Genomic DNA, 25095 nt, shown 5'->3' with positions numbered 1-25095 from the left:
GTGTGGGAGAAGGAGGGGCGTCCGAGCTGCCCACCATGTCCTTCCACAGCCTGGACCTTCACAGCATGCCAAGCCACGTCCCAGGTGCTGCACTCAGGGTGACAAGACCGCCAACGGCCCCACTGAGCTCAGAGTCCACTCCTTCCCCACCCGCTGCCCTGACAGCCACACCCTCACCTACAGGGGCTGGGGCTCTGGCCAGGGAACGGGCTGCTGTGGACTCATGACATCTTGGGCTCTCATCTCAGCTCTGGGCACTCTGATGATGTCACCGGGGCTTTCCACGCTGAACTTTGTCCCTTTCTCCAGTACTGCCCTTATCACTGTGGCAGCATCCCGGCCTGTTTACTCATCCGTCTCCCCAGGACCACACTGTCTTTCTGGCACTGCCCGGTCCACCGGCATGAGATGATTCCTACCCTTGGGTGTTTCCAGGGGCGGGACGAACGCGCACATCGATGGGACTCACATCCGCGTCTGTCGGAGTGAGCGGGGGCCCACAGCCCTTGGACTCGGCCGCCCTGAGCTCCGCATTCCCAGCCCTCTGTGGGGGCGTGGCCGCGATCAAAGGGGCGCGCACCGGCCAAGGCGGTCCCCTGGACCCGTCCGCACCCGCGCGTCCACCCGGTGGTCTGGTCGTATGGTCACCGGGGCCCCGGACGCCCACCCCGACGGCCTCACTCACCCATGTTGACGAAGCTCATGACCAGGTCGGCGCGGCCCGGGCGCCGCTCGGGGGGGCCGCCGTCCTCGTCGTCGTCGCGGGCCATGGCGTGGTACAGGTCCAGCATGAAGAGCGGCGCCGACGCGGGCAGCCGGGCGGCGGCGGACGGCGCGCGGGGCCGGGGCCGCCCGGGCAGCCCGAGCACCGCCAGGATCTCGCGCTGCATGTCGCGGCGCTCGCGCGGGCCCAGGCGGCGGGCCGGACAGCCGGCCGGGGCGCGCGGGCCGGGGCCGCCGCCGCTCAGCGCGCACAGCGCCAGGCCCACGAGCCACAGCGGCCCGGGGCGGGCGGCCATGGCCGGGCCGGGCCGGGCGGGCGCTCAGCGGGCGCGCATCCGCTCCGCCGCCGGGCGGGGACCGGGGCCGCGGCCGCCCCGACGGCGGACGGCGAACGGCGGGCGGGGCTCGGGGTCGGCCGCACGGGGCGCGCTCGCCTGCGGTTTCCCAGCACCTGCTGGGCTCGGGCGGCGTGGACGCGGCAGGGGCTCCTCCGGGAGCTGGGGGCTGGCAGCCAATCTGTCTGTGGCGGCCGAGCCGCAGGGGCGGCGGGCAAGCTCCGGTCTGCGCTCGAGACGACGCAGATCCGACGGCGCCCCTCCAGCTGGAGCTGCGGTCTGCGCCGCGCGCCCGCCTCCTCCGCCCGTGGGTCCCGCGTGCCGCCGTCGGGCCCCGCCCCCTCCGCTCCCGACCAATGGGGGCTCGGGGCGGGGCCAAGGCCGCCGGAGCTAAACCAGGGGGAAGGGGCGGTGGGGCGTGGGTGGTGCAGCAGGTGTGGTGACGCCGAGATGCCCGCCGCTGTTCGGTGGTGGGCGGGTCCGGCGAGGGGGCGAGGGGTCCCCTGTCCAGCTGCCGGGTCGTCGGGGTCGTGCTGGGCTCCCCTCTCAGCCGGCACCGTCGGGCGGGCGGGGGGCCTCGGCCTGGGGACACGAGGGTAGCGGGGCAGTCGGGAGAAATGAGGCCCTGCGCTCCCGCAGGGCGTGTCCTCCAGCACTCTCGACCGGGCGGGATCCGGGGCCTGCGTCCCACCATTGGAGTGACCCCGCAGTCCCGCCTTAGTGCGCGGAATGTCGCTCCACGCGACACGAAGAAAAGCCTCAGTAGGGTCTAGAGGTAGAGAGGCCCCGAGGTGCCAGTCGTGCCCGGAGAGTGAGACGCGTTCCTTTGCCATCAGCCGCCACCTCAGTTCCTCGCTGGCCACCCGGCTCCTTGCCCGCTGTCCCTTTGCACGCGCTATTGGAGGCTTCTTTCGCGACACCTGCTCAGTCTCTGCTCCCAGCGTGCGTGCCACCCACCTGGTTCCCGCGTGCTCCTGGCTAACGCCCCAGGCGAGACCCCCCATTCTCCCATGTTCCGGCGACCGCACTGTCACCGCCAGCTCTCGCTGTGCGCCCTGGGGATCCCCCAGTGCTGATCCCGCCTCCCGCAGGAGGGAGCCGCGCATCCGCCTCCAACTGGGCCAGGGAGCTCTGGGGCCCTTCCAGAGCGCCCGGGAGCCGCCCTTTACGCGTCTTAATTGTCGCGGCTTTCAGAGGCTTGCAAGAGAAAGAAGACTCTACACGGAAACTCGTTGTTGACTCAGCCCCTTTCTGCACACTTTGCTCCTCCTGGGCGCCCTCTCACTACATTGATTCATTTATGGCTAAGGCGGTGAGCTGGGAGGAAGTGACACCTAGACTGAGCTCGGAAGGCTGGACGGAATCGGCCTGGGATGACAGGAAAGGGCAGAGGGAGAGCTGGAGAGCAGTTTCCAGGCAGAGGAAACAGCTGGTGTCGAGGCCACAGGACTCCAGGGAGCATAATGCAGGTAACACTTAGCATTTACCATGTGCCAGGCAAGGTCTGTGTCACTTCTTGAATGCTTGCACATATAGAGTAGATGCTGTTTCAACCCCTTCTTTTAACAGATGAGGAAACTGAGGCACACGGAAGTTAAGGGACTTCCCCTGCAGGTGAGCTGTTCAGTGGAGCCTGGAAAGCCTGGGAAACAAATGGCCAGGGTGAGGGTGAGGCTTGAGTGGCTGGCAAGATACGGACCCAAAGGACCTTGCGGGGAGACTAGATGAGGGCTCCGGACAACAGATGGTTATGGTGGCCCCAGTGTGGACTCAATACGAAACTTCAAAAGAAACTAAGAAGTCCACCGAACTTTAAAAATTCCCATCATCACTTCAAACTTTAAAAAAAATCAAGACTTTTCTCTCACATTCTAAATCGAACCAATCATTTGTTGGTGTTTTAAGCCCATGCCTAGTCTGCCTTTTTTCCAATGGGTAAATTTCCGCACTGCTTATAAGCCCCATAAGGATGTGGCAGCTTCACCACTGAAAGTGCCCAAGGCAGAGTCCGCTGCAGAGGGGAACATGGATTGCAGGGATGAAGATTAGAGTCAGGGCCCACAGATGGAGGCAAGTAAAGTAATGGGGTGGGCAATGACCATGATCCTTTCTGGTGACGGGGTAGAGGGCAGAGGAGAAGCTGTTTAGCAGGCTGCATCCCCAGGGCTTGGTGAGCGCATACTGGGGCAGGGGCAGGGTCAAGGGGGTATCCCTGTGTCAGGCTAGTTCAGGGTCTCTGAATCTCCTGTCCTCCTCACTGTCCTTCTCTAGCCAGCCCTCTGCACTCCCCTTTGAGTTCACACCACATCCTCTGGGTCCTCAGATCTAGCCTGGAGTCCTCAGGTAGTGTATTGTGCAGCACTGGGCTTCCAGCTAGACTGTAAGCAGCCCAGGGCTGGGCAGATTCTTGTAACAGAAATCACTGATCTCAATTAAGGGTGAGCAGAGATAGCTGTGTTCTTTAAACAACAGGCCTCAAATTCCCATAAACCTAAACATCAGGTTTCAGTCATTCCAAATGGCGTCTCCCTGAAATTCAGTTCAGCGGCAACCTCTGTGGGCTGCTCTGAGCCAGAGATGAAGCCGACGGTTCCCTGCCTCCAAGGCCCCCCACAACAGGGGCGACAGTCTGATGGATATACAGTCTTAACGGGAGGCAGAAGGAAGGCTGTGCTCCCACCGAGGGCCCGGTAAGTGCCTGGATGGGCAGAGGACAAGGAGCTGGGAAGTGGGGGTGGGGATGTGAGTGGAATCCTGGAACTCCGGCCCTGGAAGGGAACTGAGCGGGGGAAGATTTCTTGAGAGATGGTGTCAAACAAGGGCTTTCCCAGCCGCCTGGTAACGCTGTGACCTTGGGCACGTTACTGAACCTCTCAGGCTGTTTCTCATCTGTGAATGGGGGTCACAGTAGCTGGCTTGTACACGGAGCACTTAGCACAGGCCTATCACAGTCAATAATGGTCAGCTGTTACTGCATCATTGAAAACCCCAGGGACTTGTGTAGCGCTACCCAGCAGACACCAAATTTGTATCACGTGTTTAGCACCTGTATCCCAGAACTGTAATTTTTTCTGGCACCCTTACATTCTCTACATGGCCTTGCATATGGGTGTTTGTTAAATGGAAATGCACTTTGTATAGATTCCACTACTAGGTGACCTTTGTTGCACAGGCTGAGAGAAATCGGAATTACTTGGTAAAAACAACAGCAAATGATCACAGTCCAGAATCTGAAAAGGATGGAGGTCAAGTGTTTTAAATATGCTTCCACTGCCAGGAGGCCTAGAGGGGAAGTAAATTTGGGTGAAAACACTATCCTACACAGTTCTGGCAGCTTGAAGTTACTTAATTCCAGGGGGAACAGAGTAAGCACTTCCTTCAGAATCCATTAGGATGGATTGTTTTTAATCCAGATATCTGGCCTCAAACAGCTTTGGCAAACACCTATGCATCTCACCAAATTCCTGATCACATGAGGAGTATGGCCTAATGGTCAGAAACACTGGTAGCCTGAGTTTGAACCCCTTACCTACCTCTTAAGTCTTCTTTACTTCTTAGCCTAATTCCTTCTGTTAGAATATTTGGCTGTTCTAATTATTATAAAGCCAAATAGGGTCTGGAGGAAATAGGAATGCCAGACTTGAGTAGGGAATCAAGGATTTGATTCAAGGTCCATTTTTTGCCATTTATTAATTCTGTGATCTCAGGCAAATAACCCTCTTTCCCACCCCAGTGTCTCCATCTGCAAAAGAAAGGAGCTAGATTTGGTGACCAATTTGGCATCCACTTCTGAAATTCTGTCATTTAACCAGATATCTCAGCATACTGTGGGAAATCAGCCCCATCCTCTCAAACCCAGGATCTCTTGATTTCTACTACAGAAGTTTTCTTACATATTGCTATTTGTGTAATCACCTAAGTGGAGCAGATACCCTATAGATTTACATTAACAATAGTCTGATTATTTCTTTGTTGCTTTAACAAGGATGAAATAAACAGGAAAAAAAAAATCTGTTAATGAGCTCCTTAATTTATCCACCAAGATGTTTTGATCTGAATAATGCGTTTAAGTATCTAAAACACAGTCATACCCAGAGTAACATGTTATATATAATAGTTGAGAAGAAAATCAGGAAATACAAATTTGTTACTGCAAGCAATTTTAATACAAAAGTGTGTCTTGTTTTTAAACAGTTCATTGGTAGAGCTTCAGTTTCTGCCTCAATTAAAACCAATTGAGATAATTACACAGCAACATGGTCGGAGCTGAAGAGGAACAGCAGCTAAAAAACGGGAGCCCCAGACAGCCCCTCTTCATGGTCACTTGGTCAGTTGACTTTATTACGCACAAAAAAAGACGGAAGCAAACGGGACTTGATAACAAGTGTGCTGGTGAACTCCTTTAAAGGACGAGCAAATGTTTGTCTTATGTCCACATTTTCAGAATAAGCTCGTGGAATTCATTCCTCAGTTTGTGGGAAGTTGATCGACCATTTAAATAAATAGGAAAAATGCAGATAAACAAATCTGTAATTCACAGTGCCACCAAGGAGTGTCCCCTTGCCAAGGGCCTGGGTCCTGGTGAGCACAGGAGTTATTGGTGGCTGGGTTGAATAGAAAGTTACAAACCAGGACTCTTAAAAACCCCAATGTTCTGACATCTTCGGAACAGTCACATTTACCCCTGAATTCTAGCAGCTATTGTCCTTTAAACACCCAGTACTGAAACAGGATTCAGAGTATTGCGATGAACTCCTTCTGCTGATCATGTGCAAACATTACCTAGAGGAGGTTCCCTCTCCTCAGCTAAAATCACACAGCATTAAAAACATTGGAAAAAGCAATTAGAAGTGCCCTCCCCTCAGTTCTTGCTAATTGAGGTGTCTGTGATTTACAAAAAAAGAGTTCCTTAAACACTGCAGGATTCTTATTATTTTTTTAATATAATTTATCTTGCTGAGACAGCAAGTCAAGTTTATAAAGAAGATGCATTTAGGAATAATCCTAAAAGATAAAGCAGGTTTACAACCCTGCACCGCGCAGAAACCCTATTTAGAGGCATTTTTTTTTTTTTTAATACACATTCTCATCTTGACCTTTTCACTTGTTTTTCTCAAATATTTCATTTCTGGGCCCCATCCATTACAGGGTTACCAGGAGGCGAATTTTATCTACATAAATATTCACATGAAAATAGTAACTTACAAAAAGAAAAAAAATAAGGCAGCTTCATAACACAATTATTCTTTTACACTTTTAACAATATAACTTCTCCTGTTCAGAATAAATATACACCCAATGTACGGAGCAGGCTTCAAAGTGGATAGAGGCTTGGGGGTGCTTGTACAGTGTTATCGCTTGGGACCCGGAGTCCTGGGGGAGGCAGTGGTGGTCTTCTTAGACATGGTCGGGATTTTGGAAGGCTTGTTTAGCCCTCTTCTGGAGCTGCCCTGGCCTCCTGCAGCGCTGCTCTCCGAAGTATCTGAACAAGCAGACTGCGTCTCTAAAAGGTCAAAGTCAGAGGCATCGCTTCCTCGCCGGCTACTGGCCCGACTCCCGGCCCGACTCCCGGCCCGACTCCCAGGGCGACTGGCTGATTTTTTAGGGTCTGGAATTTGAGAATAAAGCAGCAAACTTAATAGAGACAACATGGGGGTGGTGAGGACAAGCGACCAGAGGCTAGGGCTCTGATGTAAATACCACCAGATATGCTGTGTGATGTTGGGCAGATCAGAGCCTTTCTGGACCCCATCTTTTCATCTACACAGCAGCCACTGAAACCTTTTCGGGCTTTGTGATTCTGCTTGAGAAGCTTGCCTCCTGAGGATTAGACAGCAGCTTCTCTCAGCACAGTGACCTCCTGTGCCCCCAGAGTAGTGCTGAGTGGGGCTGCTCAGTCACCTGGGCATAGAGGAGAGCCTGCTAGCAGGGGTGGGGGGGTCGGGCAGGCAAACAGAAAGCCAGAAATGAGGCCAATTCCTGGACTCGCATGGGGAATATCAACAGGTGAACAGATGTGATCTTTCCCTGATGTTCTCTGCTTGCCAGTGGCTATAATAAATGCAGAATGTTGGAAAAATTACTAGCCAACTGCCAGCCCCAACACTGGGTGGCCTTCTGAGGAAAAGCCCACTTCAGGAGGTCCCTCCTGCCTTTTAGATTCTCTCAAATACAGTCATTTCTGGTCAAGAACAGGGGCCTGGCTTTAGCTGTGGACACATCTGCTCTCAGAAGGCATGGCTGCAGGCAGCTACAGTGGCAGGAGGGAAAGGAAAGAGCAGCAGAAAATCTGCAGGTCTCTCTTTGGACATCACATCTGTGTGCTGCTCTCATTATCTGCTTTCCTTGGGGAGCAGTGAAGCACCACCCAGAGGCTGCTGTCCCCCAGTTCTTAGCCTGGCCATTCCCCTTCCCCTTTCACCCCAGTGCACATGGATGGGGGCAGGCACTTACCTGCCCGATTCGTTCTGGCACCTGTGGAGGCTGGGGAAGAACTATTGCTGGTATCACCAGCGAGGGATGTGCGGCTAGAGTGAAGGGCTGGGGTTGGTCGTTTCAGCTTGCTCCCTGTTGATGGAATAACCTTAAAAAAAATTTTTTTAACAAGTTCTATTTACTAGGTGAAATTTTTGAAATTCAATCTGAAAAGGTCTATTTAAGCCTCCTTACACCTAACTGATTGAAAAGCAAATTAAAAGTCCAGGAAAACAAAGATTTTTGAAAGTGTCCTAGGTCATATAGATTGAGGATTCCACCCCAGAAAAGGTCTTATGTTCCAATTCAAAATTTCATAATGTCTTCTATATTTCTACTAGAAAGTTCCTGACAAATTTCCACCAGAAATGGCCAAAAAAAATCCAAATAATCCTGAGTGTCGAAGTGTTGGGGCTAGAAATTTCAAATATGCGTTCTAGCTCTAAATATTTCATATGGAGATGCCAATATCACTCCAACCTCTCTCACTGGATGGGTGCAGGAACTTCAGTCAAACCAAGATCTTTCAGTCCATTTCCCTCACTGGAAAAACTGCAGATAAGCACACTCTTTCTTTTTCAATCCACTGAGCCACCATGGTCTCCTCACTGTTCCTCCCACCCTGTTTCTGTGTGGCTCACTCCCTTGTTTCTTTTGGGCGGATTGGCTGAATGATCCATCAGAGAGGTCTTGCCTCACTACTAGAGTGACACTCTAACTTTCTATTTTCTTCCCCTGCTTTATTTTCTGGCATATCACTCATTACCACCTGACATACGATAGATATCCTTGTTTGTGGTTTGTCTCGCCTGTATTAAAGTGTAAGCTCCATGAAAGCAGGGACTTTGTTCACTGTCACATCCTCAGCACCTAAAACAGTGTCTGGCACAGAAGAGGGGCTCAATAAAAACTTGCCGAATGAATAAATCATGTGTAGAAGCACTTCCTAATGGAAAAAGAGCTGGACAGATACACATTATTACTACTGCTACCAGCAGGAGAAACATTTCCCATTTGAGTGTTTTGTTTTGTTTTTTTTAAGTCAGTAGTAGACTTAATTTGGAAGTCCTCATTAAGAATTTTTAAGTCTGTTTTAAATATCACTCATACCATAAGACTATTCTAATTTTTCTTTGAAATAAATTGTGTAAACTGTTTTCCAGGACCTTTAAGATGTCCATACAAATGGAAGAGTAAAGCAACCTGTTTTCACTGTTTCTCATATTTAATTTAGGGAAAAAAAGCAAAAGCGACAGAAAGTGATTAACGGTCAAGCGCAAACGCTCCTGGCCCACACAGGAGGAGGAGCACCAGTTTCAGAAGCTACTGCTCGTGAGAATGCCGCTGGCGAGACCGCAGCCCTGGAGGCCCTGGGCTGGAGTCCACGTCGGGAAGCGGCCTGTAGAAAATACCCACAGGTAAGGAAAGATGAAACCTCGAAATGAGCAAAAGGTAAAACCTTAAGATGAAACAAAAAGGCTGATCTATTAGAATCCTGTGAGCATTTTGTACTTTATAAATACATTTAAAATTTTAGAACTTTTGAGACTTTCATGAAACTGGAGCCATTAAGGAAGAAGGAAAGCAAGATAAGCAGGTAGAGTCCTGGGGTTTTGGTGACAGGAGGTCCCCCAGATCATGTTCTAAACCAAACAGATTTCTGAACTGGAGCTTTAGCTCAGAGCGGATGAATCCCAAAGCAGCAGCCCATTCACAGGCACTGGCTTCTTACATCTCCCGCCTTCGCCTTCTGGGGCTGAAGCTTTGCATGACTGAAGGCAATGCTATCTTTTGAGGCACAAGGAACCAGTATTTCCCAGCAGGAGCTAGAATGCGAATTTTCCCGCTATCAGACAAGCCACTAGCCCATGTTTTGTTTCTGAAACACTGCTCTTCCACAAATGCTTTGGGCATTTTAATGACTGCACTCAAACATGCTTAACTGCCAGCATGTGTATTCAAATCAAGGCTTCAGACACCCAAGTGACTAGGCCACTAGTCACACATCCGCGTGACTTAAATTCAGAAGTTAAAATCTGAGCCTTGGAGCAGTGTTCGCTGATGCAGTGTTTGGCTGAAGAAGGCAGCACCCGCCCCTCACACCAGTTTGGCAGTATCAACCACCCTGAGGACATGGCTCAGGGCAGGGGACGCCAGCCGCTCTTCTGTTCTAGTAAAGATAGAACACTGCTGAACATGCACCGTAGTTGAATTTCAAGTGTTCATAACTCGTCTGTGTATCTGAGGTTTGGAGACTCCGAGAGGCCCGAGTTTTATGAATAATATCCATCAACAAATCACCAGGAATGACAATTATTCATCACCCTGGAAAAACATCATTCTAAACACTGGCAGCAAGTTGTTAATCCAGTTTTAGGCATCTCTTGTTTATCTCCAATTTTGGTGAATCCGAGTTAGAAACCCCTGAAAAGCACTTGACTAGATGAATCGGCTGTGAGAGCAAGCACCACACAGATGGAAAAGAGCATGGACTTGTGTCAGGAAGAGGAGCTGATCCAGTTCTTGGCATTAGCGAGGGCCTCGTCGTGACCGTGTCCTTAGTCAGCAAAACCATACTCTACCTCGGGGCTGGGCAGCTGGAGGTCAGGATAATGGCTGTCCCTGACAGGGGTGCCAGCTTTACTGTTTACCAACCAGGGTTTGTCATAACAGCGAGGGAACTGAAGTGGAGTCTGCGAAACGGAAATCCAAAGGGAAGGATGGGAACAATTGAAAATGGAACAGAAAAGAAGCAAATTGGGAACACAAAAAATAAATAGAAGACACTGAATTTTAAAGAAACAGAAAACAAAACAAAACGTGCATCAGTTTAACAGGATAAAAGGGACCAGGCAGAAAGGCAACAGCATACTTCATAAGTAACCCATCAAAACAACCAAATTTATTCGCTGGCTTCAGCTGCACAGAGAGTGCCTGGATTTCCAAAATTAGGAATTCTGGATGGGAGATTATGTGGAAAGAAGTGTTTCTGACTTAACGATCTGAGTTCATATTTTAATAATGTCCTTCAAAGTAAAATCTTAAAGGTCCTGTTCTCTACTGGGGCCTGGAGAGGCTGGTCTAGGTAGAGCTTGGTCAGTATATCTTCATGTTCCTCTCCTGGCAGGAGGCGTTCAGAGGCTACACTTAACACCAAACTTCTGTAAATATGGGAACAGGGACAAAGGCCATAAGAGAGGTCAATGTCAGTACATACCTTGGTACCACTGGCTGGGGTGGCTGGAGAAGACGGCATGGATGTACAGCTGTGGTTACTCTGACTAGCACTGGAGCTGGAGCGGGTGGGGGAGGCAGCCCGCGAAGATGGTTTGGACCTTCGACCCCGTGATCGGAAAGGGGTCATTCCCTGGGATGCCCCCTCAGGCAGGATGAATTTCTCTCTAAGTTCGATGTTAGTTCTACCTCGTGCTAAAAAGGAACAAACACACACATACAATGTCAGTTAATCTTAAAAAAAAAATGTGTCTTTGATGGTCATACAGCTGCTTGACCCCATGATAACAGCTATGTTAAGTTGTAGATTTAGTACTATCTGTGGATTCTTTTAAAATAAATTCATGATTTGTCAGTCTGTCATGATTCTTACCCATAGCAATGAAGTAATAAGCCTCATTGGTTTGCCATGATAAAGAATTTTATATAAGAGATAGCATCTCATTCTGTGGTAATGATCTTGCCATGTCACTGTCCCCTGGGGTAAGCACACCGTAACGGGTCAAAGAAAGCAGATGCAGCAGTGCACAAACCTCTGACATTAGATCAAAACCCCTCTTTTCTCTCTCATAGTACATGTGTACTTTTTGCAGGATAGTGGAGAAAAACAGATCATTGCAATCAACATTGTCCAGACTCTTATTTGAATTCAGTTGCTAACAATCCTCAGGGAAGCGGTCCAGGAACTCAGGATGGTAAAAAGACTGGGATAAAATCATTAAGAAGTAAACATGTGGGAGGAGAGAGAGAAAGATTGAGACCATGCACAAAACTTGCCAGTGAGAAATGTGAGATCAGAAACTGAAAGCGACAAGAAGCTTAAGGGACAACGGTGAGTGGCAGGAATGTCAGGTGGGAGGCGATCTGGAAACTGCTCTGAAGGCCAACAGGTGCTGTCCCATGGTTTTCTGGAGCTGTATAACCAGAACTTAAAATTTGGATTCAGTCAGAGGATTCCAAGGATGACCAACGTAAATGTTAAATGTGAAAGACACTGCTAACTTAAAAGAAATAATTCCTCTGGAATATGTCCTTAGATTATTTCTCACCAAAAGAGTTTATCCTGTAATAACTTCCTCCCTCCTTCATCTATCCTAAACTGTTCACTTTTTAGAATACGCTAGATAGATCTGAACAACAGGACCTCTGGTGAAACTTTGGAAAAGAACTATTATAAACAAAATGTTTGTCATTCTTTTCTAGTAAGATTTTTCACTCTGGCCAGGAACCATGGGTTTAGCAGATTTGAGGTACCTGTGCCCACCCCCCTCTTCTGCCCAAACCTGCAGGTCTTCAAGGGAACTGAGGAATTTTGGTACAATGAGATTTTAAATCAGGTTTCATGGGTGTCCAAGCAGCGTATTACCAAATTCCTAGATCAAATTCTTCTCAATATATTATGTTGACATAACATATCAAAGTGTCAGGTTAAAAGGGCCAATGTGGGTATCAAAACCTGAGTTACAATCTAGGCTCAGCTACCAACCAGGTCTTCCTGCCCTGGGCCTCAGTTTCCTCCAGCTGATCCCATTGTCTCGATGGCCTATGAACGCTGTTTCCTTCCTCCTCAGGCCCCAACAGCATGTGCCTCTCAAGGCTCATTCCTTGTCCCTGGGTTCTCTACTCATGCATTTTCTGGACTTCAGTGTTTTCCCCTGTGTCTACACTAAAGATTCTCCAAGAGAATTTCCTTCAGCACTAACATGGGAACTTCAGTAAGAGTTCTCATCACTAATAACTGTGGGTTCAGGACTTACATTTCTTTATTTTGTGTTTGCTGAAGTACCCAGCGTAACAGTGGACACACAACAAAGGCACTAAGATAATAGTGATGAATAAAAATCATTACTTAGCTGAGGATTCACCCCAAAAGAAATGCTTATGTCCCTGAGCTGTACAGAACTTCAGTCGTGTAATTTAAACCTAGTAAACATTTAACAGTTTACTTGTGCACTGGCTCCCCCGCCAAAAACAACAGAGTGATACAAGAGGAAGACTCTGAAGCAGGACCTCAGGTGAGCGCCACAGCATTACATTTAAAATGTAATGATATGATATCATGTTGCTCGTGCACTGCACAATTTACAGAATGTGATCATATGCAGTAGGGCACTTGACTGTCACCAGGGACCTGTTAGCATCCCTGTCACAGACAAAGGAACTGAAGCACTCACAAGGCTGAGGTCAAGGAGAGCCGTGGTAGGGCTAGAAGCCACGTCTCCACCTGAGCTCTCTCCCCGCCCCACGCTCCTCACATCCTCATCTACACTAGCGGTTCTCCACTCGTCCCTTACCTCACTCAGGCTCCCGTCCCCACCACAGCACCTAAATCACTCTGCCAAGTTATTACTGATAGCTTTAAACTGTACAAAGGTTGAAATATACAGAAAAGTACAACGAGAATAAAAATTCCTTCATCTTACAACCTAAGGGACATCACTTACAATGATGGCGTGTCTTTATTCCTGTGCACAACTGTGTATGTGTACATATATAATTTAATACAAAAACATCAGGAGCATTCCTCCATGCTTGACAGGTCTTGCATAATTTCAACTAGCTGCATGGCCTTATTTCATCATATGGACATCAATTTATTTAGCCAACCCTACTAGTTATATTTTTAATTTGTTTACAATTTCTTAAACATCATATACAATGTCGTGACAAACTACTCGTAAAAGGTTTTTGTGCATATCGATGATTTCCTTAGGATAAATTTCTGTTAAGTGCATTTTCTGGGGAGAAAGGATGCACACAAGATTTTTGATACTTCTCAATTGATCTCCCAAATTTTATACCAACATACACTCTCCAAAATAATGCAGGAGTATACTGAAATTACTTCCTTCTGGCTAATGCTGTTACTCACATGTGCACACATATACATGTACAGATAAAAATCTAATAATCTGACAAGTAAAAACACCTCTCTGCTGTTGTAATTTCCATGTGGGGGGATAACTGCTCTTGTCTTGAAATACTCTCTTCCCTTGGCTCCCAGGACACTCTCTCTCCTGCTTTTCCTCCTTCCCGCCCATTATCAAACACTGATGTCCCCTGCTTCTGTCTGTAGTCCTGTTCTCCCTCTTAGTTTTTGAATCCGGTGGCGATGAGCTCACTGACCTGACACCTCATTGCCATCATACAGTCGTGCCTGACTCCAAACATGTCCCGTGAGCAGACCCTTTGCTGGATCACAGAATCTTATACCCAGTGACTGATTAGACATGATCAGAGCCAGAAACCAAGGGGGTAGTGTAGGTCTCTCCTTCCTGATGGCAGTTTGGCCTCCTGATTCTATCCTCTATAGCTCCTCAAATCTCCAGTGCATTCCCACACCCCCAAACCTCCTTACACTTATGTGGATCATGGGCTATCTCCTCCACCATGCACGGGATATAACAGGCTTCCAACTGGTCTCATTTCTCATCTCATCCCCTAGAACTGAATTTCTAAATAAAAACCTGATAACTCTAAATGGCCCAAAATCCTTCCATGGTCTTCCATTGTTTACAGCAGAATTTCCCAAACTAAGGTTTTCTGAGAGGGTTCCTACAAAAAGAGTTCAATAAACACCTTCCCCCCTTGGAAGAGCCTTAATGAGATTAGCATTTTGTGAACTCTAGGGAGACCTACAGTAAAGAAACCTGCCTTAGCTTTAAGCCAGTGTTTTCCAAAAACACTTAACTGTAATTTTTTGAAGATCACATATTGGAGACCAGGGCCCGAAGGCAACCATTCTAGTTTTTCAACACCAAAGGGGCCACCATTTTCTAAGGGACTTAGGCTGGCCACATGATGTTGGCTAGAACAGGCTGGCCAGTCACAATTGAGTTCTTAGCTCCTATTTAATGGATATGGAAGTTCAGTTTTACAAGATAAAAAGAGCTCTGTGGATGTGTGATGGTAGCACAACAGTGTGAATGTACTTAATGCTGCTGAACGCTTCGAAAATAGTTAAGATGGTAAATTTATGTTATGTATATTTTACAACAATAAAAAGAAAAGGAAAACAATCAGTTCTAAGCCAAATTGTCTTTTAAATCTTCATGAATGGGGGGCGCCTGGGTGGCGCAGTCGGTTAGGCGTCCGACTTCAGCCAGGTCACGATCTCGCGGTCCGTGAGTTCGAGCCCCGCGTCGGGCTCTGGGCTGATGGCTCAGAGCCTGGAGCCTGTTTCCGATTCTGTGTCTCCCTCTCTCTCTCTGCCCCTCCCCCGTTCATGCTCTGTCTCTCTCTGTCCCAAAAATAAATAAACGTTGAAAAAAATAAAAATAAAAAAAAATAAAAAATAAAAAAAAAATCTTCATGAATGAAGTGTTCTAGATCTCCACTTATTTGGAGGAACTAATTTGTCTAGTGCTCAAAAACATATATAGTACCCTAAAAGTAGATCTGTTCTTAGGCAGGGCACTGTTTTCATCTCTATCCAAAACATCACGATCTCCTTTGCCATGGATGAATTCAGAAACTGAAACCTCCAATTTTGGCAGTGTTGGGAACCTACCTAGTTGAATATTTTCACTGTATGTTTGGCTAAAGCAATGTGAGGTTTGAGAGCACTCTCACTTTATTTTTTTAAGTTTATTTTCAGAGAGAGAGAGAGGCAGAGAGAGACAGAGAGAGAGAGAATCCCAAGCAGGCTCTGCGCTGTCAGCACAGAGCCCTAGGTGGGGCTCAAACTCATGACCAGGAGATCATGACCTGAGCTGAAATCAAGAGTTGATGCTTAATTGACTGAGCCACCCAGGTGCTCCTCTCTTACTTTTTGTTTTAAATTTATTTTGAGAGACAGAAGAGTGGGGTAGGAGCAGGGAGAGAGAGAATCTCAAGCAGACTCTGCACTGTCAGCCTGGAGCCTGACACAGGGCTCGAATCCACAAACTATGAGATCATGAGCACAAACCATAGTCATGCTCAACCGACTGAGCCACCCAGGCGCCTCTCTCACTCACCTTTTTAAGCAGCTATGTAGCAGGAGGTAACAAATGACTGTGTGTGTTAGTATTATACTGTCATAAATTTTGTTCTTTCCTCAGTCTAACATTCTCTATGGTCTAGACAGCCAAGGAAATGCAACACAAATGAATATAAAATCTACCCTAAGTGGTGCTTCTCAAAGCCACATGAATCTTCACAGAATCCTAGATAGCTTCAAGAACTCTCCTCTTTGTGATATTCACGCCCTCCCCAGTCACTTCTTACATCCACCACAGCCCATAAGTGTTCACCTCCTAGTGCAATTTTTTGATTAGAAATACTCATCCTGTCACTGGTAGAGTTATGATAACTAAGACTGCTGGGCAGTTCTGTACTCTGCAATCAGCCCAATCGAGATGATTACTGAGTGCTAGGAGGTCATTCCTGGAGAGGCATAGAGGAAAGCCTTACCTTGTTTTCTCCAAGGGATGCTGAAAAGGCTACTATTTTCCACAGAATACAGGTACTAGACGGCCCTCCCAAACTTTCTTGGGGTTCCAGTTTTTAGCTATTAATATAAGGACAAAGCAAGCAGTGTTTCCCTTGGCCATCAGCATAAAGGTATTGTAAACAGAGCAAGTAAAGCAGGCAGCAAACAGGCAACCAGATTCCAAAATGTCACATGCAGTATCTCTTCTGTTTATTTGTTTAGTCCAATCACACAAGACCCCCCCCCCAAAAAACACGAACCAAACAAACAAAAAAAGCCCCAAAATCTTACTAATAAGTTTAGAAAAAAAAAATAATGTTGTCTTACTGAGTTATGGTTAAAATCCTATATGTACATTGCTCCTGCTCCTGATGTAAAACCATGAAAGAGGACTTTTATATCAAGGAAATTAGTTTGCAACATAGTAACTTCTAAAACTGATTAAACACTTTCAAGTTTTTATCAGAATAGGTGCTTTTAAAATTAACTTTTTTTTAATTAATGAAAATTATTTTTGTTTACTGGAGTAATTGCAGAATGAGTTAAAAGAAGCTACTTATGGGCATATCTGAATTCATGTGAGAACTGCACCCTTTAGCTCTAAACACTTCAAAATAGGACTATAAATCACTTCCAAAGAAGTTATGTAACTGTACTGTAAACATTTCTACCAGGTTTATAAATATGCCTCACCAATTTAATTACACAGGCCAAACCAGCAATCCACACACACAAAGGGGAGGTGGTGGGTATGCCAGCCTCTGAGACACATGGCACCTTGATCAGGAGCACACACTTTAGAGCCAGACTGTCTTGGAACTGAATCCTGTTCTGCCATTTATTACTTGTCTGTCCTCAGGTAAGTTATTTAACTTTTCCGTGCTTTAGTTTCCTATTCTGTAAAATGGAAACAATATTGGTCTGCACCTCATAGCCGTGTAAATGTGTTATCATCTGTAAACTGCTTATAACAGCGTGTGGCATCTAAAAAGCTATGTAAGTATTTGTTAAATGTACAGAAACTCTGAACAAATTCCATGGGTACTGTTTCAACAGAAGGGTTCTATGCTCCATCAACTTATAACAGAAAAGCTAGGGCTTGGCTATTTCAAAGCATTCGTAAAGGCAGCAGATGCCACAGAGCCAAGAGGCACCACAGTCTAAGAAGCAAAGCCATTCTCAGTGGGCTGGGGTGTGGGTTAGGGGGACAAAGCTTAAAAGCCAACCTATGGGAGACTGACTGGAAATCGAAGAGCTGGAATCAGAGCGCTTTATTTTACTCCCAGGATGGTGAACTAGAATAAAAAAATAAACAAACACAAAGAAACAGAGACAGAGCAGGAAACGCAGAAACTGGTCAAGAAAGACAAACTGGCAGACAGTGGAGGAGCCTCCTGTATACCCACATGCAGCTTGGCCAGCAGGAAAAGGGAAAGGCCGCAGTTGAAGAGGGTTTAGCCACCGGAACCTGATCCCCTCTCCTCTGTTGCAGCCCTCACATGCCTGTAGCTGCAGCTGCCATCGTTCGCATGAAATTTCCCATCTTCTTTTGCCTTTGGGCTGGCATGCCCACCCTTTCAAGTTCAGCACCCCAGGGTCTTGCTTCAGTGATCACCTGTCTTAGAAGCATCTGCGCTGAGGGCTAGGTGTTCATTATCCCCTCTCCTAGCCATGGGAAATGCAGTCCTTCCCTGCATGGGAGGAGCCCAACACCCTCCCCGAGTTTCCGGCATAGCAATCAGGAGCACTAACCAGGAACTTCAGAGGCTTCATTAGGCTCCTTTCCAGGCTAGTGTTAATTTAACACCTCAAACTGAAACACTGGAAGATGCCAATAAATTCCTAATTCTTGTTACTGTATCTCAAAACCTGTCTCCCCTGACAGCATCCACCTCTCCTGCTTTCTCTTCTTGGTCTACTCAGGCACCCTCAAGTTCCAGTCTGTGCTGGTGGAGTGACATCTAGGTAGCTTAACAAAGTAAAACCCAAACAGACCCACTACCAACACTTTGTGTAAGCATGAAAGATAAAGATCAGCGGTGAGGGAGTACCTAATGTATAATTTATGCTCAGGAAGGTTCCTTACCTCGGCAGGGATCATTTTTCACTAAAAATTCATCCAGGGCCATCCATCCTCCACCAACTCGGACCATCACTGTGCTGCGCAGGATGCGGACCAGCCGCAGCTGCTGAGAGTCTCCAAACTGCAGGACCAAGGAGACAGTGATGAGTGAGTGTGTCCTAGAGCAGGCCGAGGCCTTCTTCCCAGAGCAGACTGTATTCAGACATGACACATGACAGTTTGACAATTTGCAGGAGAATTTTAACTATTTGGCATTTTTCACAAAAGAATTTAAAATATGGAACAGCTGAGATATCAAGGTAAAGACCAGTGTCTTTCTATCGGGATCAAGTTAGCTTTGGTAGTCATGCCTCTACTGTGGGGCAGGGCAGAGGATGGACAAATGTTAGCTCACCTCAGTTCTTTTAAACATTCTGCCCAAATTAAAACCCAGTAGTAAAATTCTTTGTTACGTTAGTTTGCTTTCATAAATGGTAGACATAAAGTATATGTCAACTTCTGAATACAGTGCGCTCAAAAGGTAAATGAAGAACAGCAAATACTATTTCAAGCCTTAAGGAAACCCTTGCAAAGCCATCATTATTACGAGCTTAGAAGGAAAACTGATTTTCCACACAAGGTTTTCAGAAATAAGCCCTCTATATTCTCTAATTGTGAGGTCACCAAGCAGAAAGTTTCTTCAGCTAAACAAATGATTATAGAATTTTACTAAAAAATTTAGTTGAAGAAAATAAAATTTTAATCTACCATGATTATATAGTATTCAACAATCAATTTCAGAGATTAAGACAAGTATGACTTTCTGATATTTATTTTTTCCTTTTTCCTCACCTAACATCCCTATTTCTTAGCCCCATTAACATATGGAGTTTCCTACTGCATAAGAAATTACCCTCTTCCTAAAATAAGAGGCAACAAAAGAGAATCATGCGGAGATCCCAAAGCAAAAATCAAACATTTGGTTGGAGAAATAGCATTCCTAAAATTATTTAATTCAAGGAGAATGCTGGGGTTGGGGTGGGGGCGGGGGAGTGAAGGGACTAATTAGTTAATTTACATTTTTAAATTTATAAAGGAGAACCACAACTTTGAAACAAGGCATAAAAATTGAAAATGCCAGAAAGGATGTTTGAGAAAGGCACATAACCAACCTCCCTGAAAATTAATATATTTGCAGTAATTCTCTGTATTACTCTGCACTGGCTCAAGTGCACTGTTTATATAGGCAGCAAGGTGACTGAAAGTATTACCCCCTCCCCAATCCTTTACTTTGAAAATGACTCCATTTTTGAATGACTATATCTCTCATCTACAGTTGTTAAGATTTTATACAGAGTGACCACAGCAACAGCATGGTGTAATATAAAAAGCACTGAAATGGGTGCCCAGAGATGTGAGGGAATAAACGTCCTGTCCTGGGAAGGAAGCTGCCTCCTGGGCCTCTGAGGGTGCCTCCCTCATCAGCTGGCCCAGCAGAAGAAACGGGGAGGCACCGCAAGAGGAATGGAGAATCCCACCACAACCAAGAGCAGTGACGCCAGAGTCACTAGTCGGGGTTCTCTCTGGCTTGGTGAGGAGAGGGAGGAAGTAAGGGCCACTACATCCTCCACAGTGAGTCAGGAAGGGACTCCAAGAAGTACCTTATCCTTCTATTACTGTGCCCTGTACTTTATCTGTCAGTGCTTAGAATTACTTCACTTGACTCATTCCTCTTTAGTCCTAATTTTTTTTTTTTCTGAAGTGCTCTCTGAAAGATTCTAACTTGTTTCTGCTGAGCTGTAAGGAAAAGGGGGTTTGATCCAAGCCAGCAGCAAAAGTGGCTGGGGGGAGTTGAGGCCAGAGTAGTAGAAGGGGCCATAGCAGCTCTAAAAATGGGGAGCTGTGCAAACCTGGCAAAGCTGGGCAGTGAGGCAGAGGCCCCAGAAATGTCTTGGGGTGACAGTAACTTGTTTTCTTCTCTTTACTGGAAAATCCCTTACAGTGACCTGGGTTCTTGCAGTGGCTCTGACACTAGCTGTGTGACTATCAGCATGGGATCCTTTGGGTCTCAGGTGCCTCATGCACAAAATGAACTCCAGGACTCTGTTTCCAATATTGGAGCTAACTCATCTGACCCTTACTGTCAGTGGAGCAGTAGAGGAGGAGGTCACTGCCACTTCAAGGACTCGCCGGCTGTGTGTGCAGGTTATTAGCAAACAGGTACAACTTTTAGGTATGACTTGGCACTTTCATGCAATGACATTTTAAACCCAGTTTCTTTCTATCCTCTGTTCTTCCCACTGGCCCAGAATGTTACTGGAGTGAATGACTGTTGCAATACCTAGAACCTAATATTGACTGAAGGCCTCAAATAAACTCTTAGTGGTTCTGATTTCATATTACAAGACAGACTTTACCCATGCAACTTCCTTCCATTTGAAGGCACAGGACCCCAGAGCCCTCAAAAGATCTGTATGGTTAGAATTACCAAGCGGAGTCAAAAGCATTTAATCTTTTCTTGCAAGTCTAATTTGATCCCTGAGATTTTGGCTGGCTGGACATAATCAGCACACTTGAGGCTATGGCCAATCATGACTGCTACACTATAGTTCTCAGGCACCTTATAGTTATAAAACATGTAAATACAAGTAAATATTAATAAGGTCTTTAAATAGATGCAGTACTTAAGTACCCCAAAACTTTTTTGATTTATTGTACATTATAAAATTTGTGTTAACTGTCAAAAGACTGGTATAAATCAGAACTGTGCTGTTTGGTATTCTGATTTCCAAAACAGAAGTATAAGACCAGGTTGCTTGTAGAAGCACGTTGGATTGATACCACAGCTTCAAATTCCCCTGAATCACATTACTTCAAACTCAGTCCAGCATAATACCATTTTTAGCCAATCTAATTTTAAATGGAAAATTTCATCTCCTTTAAAAAATAACGTACTTCTATCCTGCTGCTAAGACAGCTTTACAATATCAGCCCTGTTAGCAGTTTCTCCACTTGGTAAGACAACCAGATGTGACCCAGGCATGCTTCAGATTATGTCCTCTCCCCACAGCAAAGAACAGGCAGCACGAGCTACACAGACCATTTCCACCGAGGAGAATGTTGCAAGGCACACTGTACCTGATTGCCGAGGAAGAACTATAGACAAAAGAGTAAAGGATGGAGGAAATGGAAGAAAAAAAAAAAACAGAACATTTTGTCAAATTAACACTAAGGAACAAAAATCATGCAATCACGTTACCAGTCTTCAAGCATATTCTTCGAGAGCTCCTGCCACAGGGGCGTGGTTTTACAAATTAATTAAGACCTAACTTTTCCACTCTATTGCTCTTGTTAATTCATGTCTCTCAAAGGCATTAAAAACACAACAAGAAAATAAAAAGCAATAAGCAAGCACAAGATTGCTTAAAGTTTTATTAACTAGATGCCCTGGACTGGATCCAAGGCACAATCACCTAACACTCGCCAGCTAAAGAGCAGCCCAGGGTGGTTTTGGTGTACTTGGAAGACACTTTAATGTACTGATAGAACCTAGATTCCCTGTTTCTAACTCAATACAAAAAGCTGTACAATCTGAACCCTCTTTACCAATCCTAGATTTTCCTTAGGACTTCAGAGAATCCAGATAAGCTGCTGAATATATTTAGAAGTGCTGTTTCAGATCCCTCCTATGCCCCAAGCCAGGTCCCAAAAGAAGCTAGAACACAGCATCATTCATGGTCAATTATGTCCACACTCAGCACAGCCTTCCAGGGAAGACTACTGAGGCTGGCGTCCCCTTAGTGCATCAGCTCAGAGCAGACAGAGCATCCTTTGGGACCTTGACAGAGTTCCTCCAGCCCCCTCTGAGCTCAGGAGTCACTCAGGCTCACAATGCTCAGCACTTTGGGGTAATCCGTCAGTCTTCAGGTAATTGTTGCCTTATCTTATGGAACAAGTGTCTCCATTTCCCTAAAGACTTTGGTCAGCAAAAGAGAGAACTTCGATATGTCTCCTATACTGGAACTCAAGTACAAGCCTCTGTTAGCTAAATATGACGGTATTTTTCAGATGGGACTATGTAGGGCACTAAGCTTAGCCCAGCAGGACACCTGACCTCTAGAACCTACAGAGAGTAACCACATCTTAAGTGCTACTGGCTCTGGTCCTCCAAGCGTTGGTAGAGGGAAGGTGGGACCATCTGGTCAGCTGTGTGCCAGGTTACTTTCACCTGGAAGGACCATATAGGAGGAACAACTACCACAAAGGACTAGTTTTCTCTTCCTTACCCGATATTTATTCTCTCCAATCTGCTCCACCTGAAACCTTTTTGCACATTTGCACTGAGCCACTTGTCTTGTGACCTATTGGTTGTGAACAACAAAAAAAGAAAAGTGTGAGGGGTAAAACAAGGCTTCCTCTTCAGAGAAACAAAGATTTTTACATGTAAACAGAAAGCTATTTGTTATGTCTCTTTTAGATATTTTAGATTTTTGATACATGCATTTATCCTTTATTCCAAATTAATACATGTCACACATTTGTTGGTCATACATTTGTTTCCAAGTTCCTTCAGAAAAATGTGCTAATATGCATGCATCAAAATCAAACCAAGTACAGCAAACTATGAACTGTTTTAAATTTAAACCTAGGAGCTTCAGAGTCCCCAGAGGTCAGTCCTGGGGTGTTCCAGGCCATACCCAAGACCTGCCCCGCTAACCTCTCCTTTTCTAGGATCAATAAATCCTGAGATCTCCATGTGTTACTAATGAATTTGCTATTTTCAATGTGATGGATGAGATTTTCAACATGGAGAAAATTTTTAACTAGGCAGAAAGGTTGGTTGGTATACACCGTGTTAAACATTACTTCATATTTTACTCCTTAAATGCTTTATTTGAAGACCACATGCTCCTGGATACTGACATAGAATGCCCAGGACTGAGAGAGGACTTGTTCTAGGCAACATGGTGTCTGTGAACTGGAATGGGTGTGGTAAGTCTGTGAACATGGGAGGAACCACAGATGTGACTTATTTGAGTAAAAAGTCATCTAGACTGAAAGAGAGAGCTCAATAGCCAGAGATACTCTGGGGAATCATCCTCTAAATGGGAATTTGCCAAACAAGACTCCAAATAACGATCTTGTGACAGTTAAGTCACAGGGCTGATATGGTCATTGCACCCAACCACTGTGGTCAAACATGTGCTCAAAATACAGTTATTTCCCATACCTCATCTTCAATTTTATCTGCGTCGGTTGTTGGGCGGTAAGCATCCTTGTTGGGATGCAGAGCAGCCACGAATTCATAGTAATCGATGTAGCCATCTCCATCTCGGTCAAAAATGTCAGCGACAGCAGTCATCTCTAACTTGGTGGTAGGAAACTCTGGAGAAAAGCAATCACATTTGGAACATTTTAACGAACAGTGCTTACTTGGCTTGCTGGAGGGCATATAAATACTTCTTGAAAGAAAAAACATTTATGTCTTGCTTTTTGCTCAAAAATAATATATGCCCACTTAGAAGATATAATGTTATAAAGATACAGTACCCAGAGACTACTTACTGTTAAGTTTTTGGTGTTTTGATTATAGACTCCCTCCTCCCCCACTCAAAAGAAAAAAAGAAAAGAAAGAAAAAAAGGCAATATTTCAGGTATATTGAAAGATGTGATATTACAACTACCCACAGGCCTACCATCCACCATGAGAATTTACTTATCTGCTCCACTACTGCTGGATACTTCGATTATTTCAGAATAGTGACAATGTGGACTAGGATGAAGTTTTTTTTCTGTTTAGACAACTACCTTAGGCTCTTGAAAAACTGCTTCCCAAAGAAGTGTGAATATTTACAGTAGCCAGGGTGATTTATTAAAATGTGAATCAGATGGTTCCCTCAGGTGAAAACCTCTGGTGGTTTCCCACTGTCCTGCTGCCTCTAGGATCAGAGGTCAGATCTGCTCTCTTCACCCAGGGCCTACCAGGCCCTGCACGAGTTGGTTGCTCTTGACCTTTCCAACTTCATCTCTTACCACTCCCCTAGATCATGACAGCCCAACCACATTAATCTTTCTATTCCTAGAACATGCCAAGTTCGTGCCCACCTCAGCGCTTGGAACCTGCTGTTCCCTTTGCCTCTCTTCCCTTAAATATCACCTCTGCAGATAGGCCTTCCTTGGCCACCCATGTAAAGTTGCACAGCTGTGAGATGTGCCCTGTGGCCCTGGCAAGTCACCTAGCTACTTTATGCCTCAATTATTTCTCTTGCTAAAAATAATTGAGATCATGTATTGTGTAAGCTGCATACAGATGTCAGAAACGGGTATTATGAAAAATTTTGAATTTCAAACACTTTACTTAGAACCTCATTGTTCACAAAAGTTGGCTCTTTAATCTACACCTCAAACAGGTTTTACTTGCCACTCTGTGTCAACAAGACCTTTTTTTTTTATTCCCAGCAAAATGAAATTCTTCTTTCCATCAAAATGATAGGCCAATTTTAATAATAAGCAGGTACATTACTTCTTCCCTAACCCTATTGCTTTAACTTCAGAAAGACTCTTTAGCCAGAATATCGCTTGCTTCTACCAAGTGCAAGGAATGCAGATGTGACCCATGTTTGGAAGTATGAGTGAACTCACTGGATGCTAGAATGCCATCAATAAACTCCTGACGTGTTATCTTTCCGTCCTGGTCCTTGTCAATTCGCCGGAAGAAATCCATCACCCGAGATTTTTTGTGATTCATCCAACGCATATACTTTTTCCTCCAGACATCGAAGTCAAAGTTGGCAAATTCCTTCAACTAGAGAGAAATCATAGGTGTCAACACGATTTATTCTTTTGGCTCTCAA

At 45.7% G+C, this 25095-nt stretch overlaps 2 protein-coding genes across 41 annotated transcripts in view; both read right to left on the bottom strand.

Annotated features, from left to right (window-relative positions):
- The window catches only part of BMP8A (bone morphogenetic protein 8a), a 31939-nt gene extending 30920 nt beyond the window's left edge, over window positions 1–1019 (bottom strand). Inside the window, exon 1 of the mRNA XM_045482269.1 lies at window positions 686–1019. Coding sequence (XP_045338225.1) covers window positions 686–1019 — 334 coding nt within the window. The remainder of the gene's footprint in view (window positions 1–685) is intronic.
- A 4182-nt stretch (window positions 1020–5201) lies between these two features.
- The window catches only part of MACF1 (microtubule actin crosslinking factor 1), a 336214-nt gene continuing 316320 nt past the window's right edge, over window positions 5202–25095 (bottom strand). For 24 of the 40 annotated variants that reach the window (XM_045482240.1, XM_045482265.1, XM_045482241.1 and 21 more), the window contains 10 exons: window positions 24884–25046; window positions 23472–23626; window positions 22528–22602; window positions 21380–21397; window positions 18266–18383; window positions 17406–17474; window positions 10750–10961; window positions 10115–10225; window positions 7512–7641; window positions 5202–6666 (listed from right to left, as the gene is read on the bottom strand). In XM_045482240.1, the coding sequence (XP_045338196.1) occupies window positions 6410–6666; window positions 7512–7641; window positions 10115–10225; window positions 10750–10961; window positions 17406–17474; window positions 18266–18383; window positions 21380–21397; window positions 22528–22602; window positions 23472–23626; window positions 24884–25046 (1308 nt within the window). In that variant the 3' untranslated portion in view covers window positions 5202–6409. The remainder of the gene's footprint in view (window positions 6667–7511; window positions 7642–10114; window positions 10226–10749; window positions 10962–17405; window positions 17475–18265; window positions 18384–21379; window positions 21398–22527; window positions 22603–23471; window positions 23627–24883; window positions 25047–25095) is intronic. The other 16 variants (XM_045482253.1, XM_045482258.1, XM_045482259.1 and 13 more) reach the window with 7 other exon arrangements.

This window comes from Leopardus geoffroyi, chromosome C1, assembly GCF_018350155.1.
Source record: "Leopardus geoffroyi isolate Oge1 chromosome C1, O.geoffroyi_Oge1_pat1.0, whole genome shotgun sequence".
NCBI classification, from domain to species: domain Eukaryota; kingdom Metazoa; phylum Chordata; class Mammalia; order Carnivora; family Felidae; genus Leopardus; species Leopardus geoffroyi.
The sequence above is the reverse complement of the archived record's forward strand: the minus strand, read 5'-3'. Positions and strand labels throughout refer to the sequence as shown.